General features: G+C 38.9%; 1 protein-coding gene across 1 annotated transcript in view; it reads left to right on the forward strand.

Annotated features, from left to right (window-relative positions):
- MEIKIN (meiotic kinetochore factor) overlaps nucleotides 1–4,445 on the forward strand; it is a 108,316-nt gene extending 103,871 nt beyond the window's left edge. The window contains exons 15-16 of the mRNA XM_027767652.1: nucleotides 3,737–3,920; nucleotides 4,328–4,445. Of these exons, the coding sequence (XP_027623453.1) occupies nucleotides 3,737–3,920; nucleotides 4,328–4,445 (302 nt within the window). The remainder of the gene's footprint in view (nucleotides 1–3,736; nucleotides 3,921–4,327) is intronic.
- The last annotated feature ends 1,555 nt before the right edge of the window (nucleotides 4,446–6,000 follow it).

A 6,000-nucleotide genomic window follows, 5' to 3' on the forward strand; every position in this document is an offset into this window, starting at 1 on the left:
TGGCCGGACTGATGAGTGATCCGCCCAAGTTAACGCAGCTAATTATTGGTAGAATCAGAACTAGAAGAAGGTGTTTATGAACCCTAGAAAGGACATTTTAACTTTGCTTTGATAAAATTCAAATCTAATAATACCTTTTGGAAAACAGCTATCCTTGTAGTATGATTTTAAGATTTCTGTTTTATTTTGAGCTCCAGTGGGATGCTAAATGGTGTGTCATAAATTCATAAGTCAAGCTAGTAGTAGTATAGCAGCCTTGAACTGGATGCATGTCTATCACTATCTTTAGTATGAGAATTTTGAGTTTTTATGTAATAACATCAGGCTAAACTGTTATACAGAGAGAAGGATAATGAGGAAGAAACAGATCCATTCAAGTATCTGAGAGATGATAGTAGAAATCACTTTGGAATATAACATGCTTGGGGCTGGAAGGTGGTGTGGTGGCTAAGAGTGCTGGTTTCTCACATGGCTGACCATGGTTCGAGTGCCAGACCTGGTAGCTTGCTTTCTCACTTTCTCACTCTTTCTCACTCACTCACTCTCTCTCACACACACTCTGCCCCTCTCTGGGCAAATTAAAATAAATAAAGTTAAATAAAACAATTATTAAAAAAAAACATTCTTAAGTTCAAATTCTGTCACATGAACAAATTTCTTAAGTTCTCTGAATTTCAGCCTCCTCTTTGTAAAACTGGAAAAATGCTAGTTCTTACCTCAAAGAGGTGTTGTGAGGATTAGAAGTGTCTGAGATAATTACTCATTATGCAATAATTATTGTTTGTTTCTATAGGTTAGCTTAATTCCTCAAGTCTGCTTACTACATTTCCATTTTGAAAACTGTCCCTTGGCTTTTTATTAAATTGAAAAAAGCCTGAAATATGTGGATTGGTTATTGTGTTTGATCATAAAATTGATTATATCATCTCATTTAAGGAATATATCAGGTAGGGGCTGGCCCCAAGGCCTAGTGGTTAAGAGAGCCAGATCCCACATGGCTGACCATGCAGTTCGAATCTTGGCTCCAGTGGCTTGGAAAAAAACATCCTGAGCATGTGTGTATGCATATCCAGGGTTCTGACAGAATGGAGAAATCGAGAAGGAACTGTGGTGCGATGCCACCCCATTGGGGGTGCTTTCTCCCTCTTCCTTTCTCTGTTTCTCTGCCTTTCTCTTGAAAGTACACATGCCCTCTGACAAGTTTTTAAAAATAGTAAAGAATGTATCAGGTAAGTGTGTATAGTCTGACACAGACACATTAATCTAGTGCAAATACAGGGATGAAGTGTGTGCTCCATTATCAAACAGAAGTGGTGTACATGAAATTAGGTGAGAGCAGACCCTGAAGGCACAAGTGAGTAACATTAGAACTGGCGTGAATTCCCACAGCACCCACTCTTGCACATTACGCACTTTCTACTAGCCTGCACTTAAAACCACATGAGAAGTGTTCTATGATCAATATACTGAGAAAAAGAAGGCTCAGTTCCTAGGGGAAAAAGAATTCAAACTAGTGCGACATTATGGGTGCTTTTTAGGCCTGTTGTTTTGGTATCGTGTAGTTACAGAATGAGAAGATGAAGTTCTGTAGTTGTTTGGGTCTCTCATTCAGCAAGTATTTATTGAGTCTCCATCTCATGTGCGGTATGCAGGTAATTACTAATGATACTGAGAGAGTTTTTTGCTGTCTTCTGTAAGGAAAGACAGATACGTGAAAGAGTCCAACAGAGGTAAATATGTTTTAATAGAAATACATGTGGGGGGACCAGCACTGGAATGGCTATGTCACTGGACTCCCATGTAGTCTACCGTGGTTCAAATCCTGGACCCGGTGGCTTACACTCACACCAGGCGAGTGTGTGTGCTTTCCCAAGGTCCCAAGAGGAGGATGGAGGAGAAGTGATTGTGGAGTGGCCATCCCCCCCGGGGGGTGATTTCTCACTTTCTGTCTCTCTGGCGAGTGCACGCATCCTATAGTAAAAACCTCTCCAAAAAAAAAAAAAGAGAGTGAGATACATGTGGGAACCTTTTGAGGTATACAAGCAAGGTGGGAAACTCTTTAGAGGATGATCTGAAACCCACAAGGATGTCTTGAGCTTCTAGGTAGAAGGACAAGCATAAAGACACAGAGGCTAAAATAGTCCTTGGGTAGTTAAGGAACTAAAATTATTTATGTTGGCTGGACTAGAAGATTGGACTTCCTAAGAACTGAGACTTGAGTAGTAACTGGGGCAGACGACCAAGATCCCCTTTGCCATGCTGACTTTTGATTTTATTCTGGTCAAATTTACTTTCTAATTTGAACATTCTGGCAAGAGGTGTGGAAATGACTTGGAAAGAAATGAGTCTGGAAGCAGAAAGGCCATGTGGGAGTTTTGTGAAAGTTCTGATGATTAAAGTTGAAAATATGAAGATCTCAAAGTGTGGTGCTCAGACTAACCTGAGGAATTTATAAACAATGCATATTTTTAAATATAATTTTTTAAAGTTATTTTTGTTGTTGTTATTATTATTATTATTTTAAGTTTGCTACAGGCATGTGCACTCACCAGAGAACTATGGAGAGAGAGAGAGACAGAGAGACAGAGAGAAAGTGAGAAAGCAAGTCACCAGGTCCGGGACTCAAATCCTAGTCGGCCATGTGAAGGTGTCCAGTGCCTTAACCACCATACCACTTCTGGCCCCAATAATGCAGATTTAAGATTGTTTTTAAGCAATCTGATTCCAGAGTTCTGTAGTTTAAGTCTGTAGTTTAATATTTAGTCTAAACTAAATATTTTTATTGGAATTATTGACAGGGCTTAATGACTGACTAGGTACTGGTGAAGGTAGTGAGAAGAATTGTAAGGCAGGAAGAAGGATGGTTAGAGTATGACTCCCAGGTCTCTATTGTAAAGTTTCAGAAAAGATGCATTTTATGTGATGTCAGGGGAAAATAAAGGTCATGGTCCTGAATATGTATATGAAGGTTGAGGAAGTGAAGGGTAGGTGAGACTAGAGATGAGATATCAGGTAAACTGATTAACCTACTAGGGAAGTTACCCAGAGGTTGGAGATGACTGTGAATTAGTCACCCACTTTAGTAAGTGGGCAGACAGTGTCTAAGGTCAGTAAAGATAGTAACAAGTACAGGATAGGATAGCCAGTACTTCTCAGACTTTTAAGTACTTGTGAGTCACTTGAGAATCTTGTTAAAATGGAAATTTTGACCAGTAGATTTAGAATTAGACACAAGATTCTACATGTCTAGTAATCTTTGACGTGATGCTAATGTTACCGGTCCATGGACTGAACTTTGAATACCAAAGATAGAGGTCCCTGGTTCTTTTTTATTAAGTTTTTTTTTTTTTTTGAGAGGTTTTCGCTATAAGGCACGTGCGCTCGTCAGACAGAGAGAGACAGAGAGACAGAAAGTGAGAAATCACCCCCCTGGGGGATGGCCACACCACAATCCCTTCTCCTCCATTCTCCTCTCTGGATCTTGGGCACTCACGCACACACGCTCGGTGTGAGTTTTAAGCCACCAGGTCCGGGACGCAAACCGCAGTCGACTACGTGGGAGTCCAGTGACAGCCATTACGCTAACTGCTGGTCCCAGAGGTCCCTGGTTCTTAAACTTAGCTGCATGTTGTGTTTTCCAATATATGGGTCCCTTTCCTAATGATCCTGCTCTAGCTGATAGGGAGTATGGCCTAGAGATCAAGATTTTTTAAAAATTTCAGGCAATTCTAAACAGGTAATTCTACAACAAAAATTCAGAACCAGTACCACAGGCCAATTAGGCCAATTTTAGGAAAAACTGACTCCACCCTAGATTTCCTGGCACAAGATGTGGGGAAGTCCCCAGAATCTTGTTTGGAAAGAACTGGGTTCAACTGCAACCAAGAGTATGAGTACAAAGGAAGGGCAGGTGGTGGAAGGTAAGGACTTCTACCTGGCTGGTGCCTGAAGAGGACAGGGATGAGAAGCGCAGCGTGATCAGTCCCCCAGGTTACAAGGCTGGGTTTGAGGCCTGATGATGACACCGACAACAGTCTTTGATGGGCTTTTCTTTAGCATGTAATTGAGCGATCTCTTTGTGTCTCCAATGAGACGTGTCCTCAGCATATCCTGGAAGGGGTAAGCTATTCTTTTTCCTCTTCTTCTTCTTCTTCTTCTTCTATTTTTTTTTTTTTTAATGGCCTCTGGATCTGTTTCCAAAGGCTTGACAGGGTGAAACTTAGAGTGACCTGGGCTGCAGGAGCTCTCTCCCTCAGGGACTGGTTATTAATAACTACTGGACACCTGTTTGTATATGAAGTAATCTATTGTTATGTTTTTCCTCCAGATATTATAATAAAAACAAATGGCAGAATGTAACGGCTGTGGCTGAATTTTCACTATTTGGAAGACATGAATGTGAAGTCAAAGTCCATAAAGCAGAACGTCTGCCTGAAATTGTATGAAATTCAGAATTCTCCAATTATTTGTGACATATCTCTTTCTTGAAATTTCATTGAAGTTTTTGTCATTTACTTTTAGTCAGTTAAGAAACAGTTTTCCATTGCTTCTTAAACATATGTATTTGTATTGTAAAATAAGAACCAAATAGCTAATACTAGAAGACTATACACTAAAAAAATGGTTTTAGCTATTTATAAAGAGTCAACACTAAGGTACTATGTAACTTTCTTTGATTGTTTATTCCCCACAATGTTTATCCTTTGTATGGATTAAAAGTAGCAAAGTTGTTGAAGTCCTGAAAATGAAAATGCTTGTATTATGAGCTATTTTTAACAGAACTTAATTGAAACCACATGAGTGAGAGACCTAATTCCAGGTCTGACTGAAAGAAACTCAATACTCCAGGTTTGCTGAAGCAGGGAATGTATAATATGTGCAATCACTCACACACTAAACATTTCATACATTACCTCATCCCCCAAAAACTCTTCTTTAGCTAGCACTACTAGGTTTGTTTTTTTTTTGTAATATAATTTCTGATATCTCAGTAATGTCCTTCCTAAAAAGCAGTAGTCCTATTGTCAGCATAGTAGTTGTATAACTGTTGGTGAGACTTTTAACTCTGATACTTTCACTAATGTTGTTACACATAAAAGTATATAAGTAAGGGTAAATTTTTCTTTTTTAAAAAGAATTACTTTATTTAACTTTCTCTCTATTTCTTTCCTTATTTACTTTAATTTGACTGGGGGGACAGGGAGAGAGAGAGAGAATGAGCAAAAGTGAGAAAGTGAGCCACCAGGTCCGAGACTCAAACTGCGCCAGGCCATGTGGGTAGTCCAGTGCCCTTAACTACCATGCCACCTGCTATCTTCAGTAAGGGTAAAATTTTCAAAGCTGCTTCAATATTAGGAAAAATTATAAAATCTAAATTATTTGAAATTAACTAACATATAGTATTTATTTATTTTAAGAATTATTTTATTTAACTTTATGTATTTTAATTTGACTAGAGAGGGACAGAGTGAGAGAGAGATGGAAAATGAGAGAGCAAGCCCTCAGGTCTGGGACTTGAACCATGGTTAGCCATGTGGTAGTCCAGTGCCCTTAACCACCATGTCACCTGCTGGCCCCTATAGTATTTATTTTAAAATAAGAATCCCACAGGGATATTCTTGTAAATGTTTTGACAAAGCCATAAACCACTAACAAAACTATTTGTGATTCTGTGGTTTCATTTGGAGGTAAAACGTGGAAAAGTTGTGAAGAAATGTAGACAAGACAGTTAATGTTGGAGGCTAGAACAAAATTTAGACTTGTATTCTATTAATAATTGGTACTCAATTAAGCCAGGAATACTTGCAGTGGTTGTAAAGGTGGAAATGTGATAAGCAGTGGGGGCATGAGAGATGAAATAGAAGGCCTGTTCCCTGCCTTCAACAGTTGATAATCCAAGGGGGGAGGGAGCAGAATGAGAATCATCTGATAGTTTCTTAAAAAAAAATTTTTATTTTATTTATTCATTCATTTATTTTAATTTGAACAGCGAGCGAAACA

Source organism: Tupaia chinensis, unplaced genomic scaffold (genome assembly GCF_000334495.1).
Source record: "Tupaia chinensis unplaced genomic scaffold, TupChi_1.0 Scaffold144346_1, whole genome shotgun sequence".
Taxonomy (NCBI): domain Eukaryota; kingdom Metazoa; phylum Chordata; class Mammalia; order Scandentia; family Tupaiidae; genus Tupaia; species Tupaia belangeri.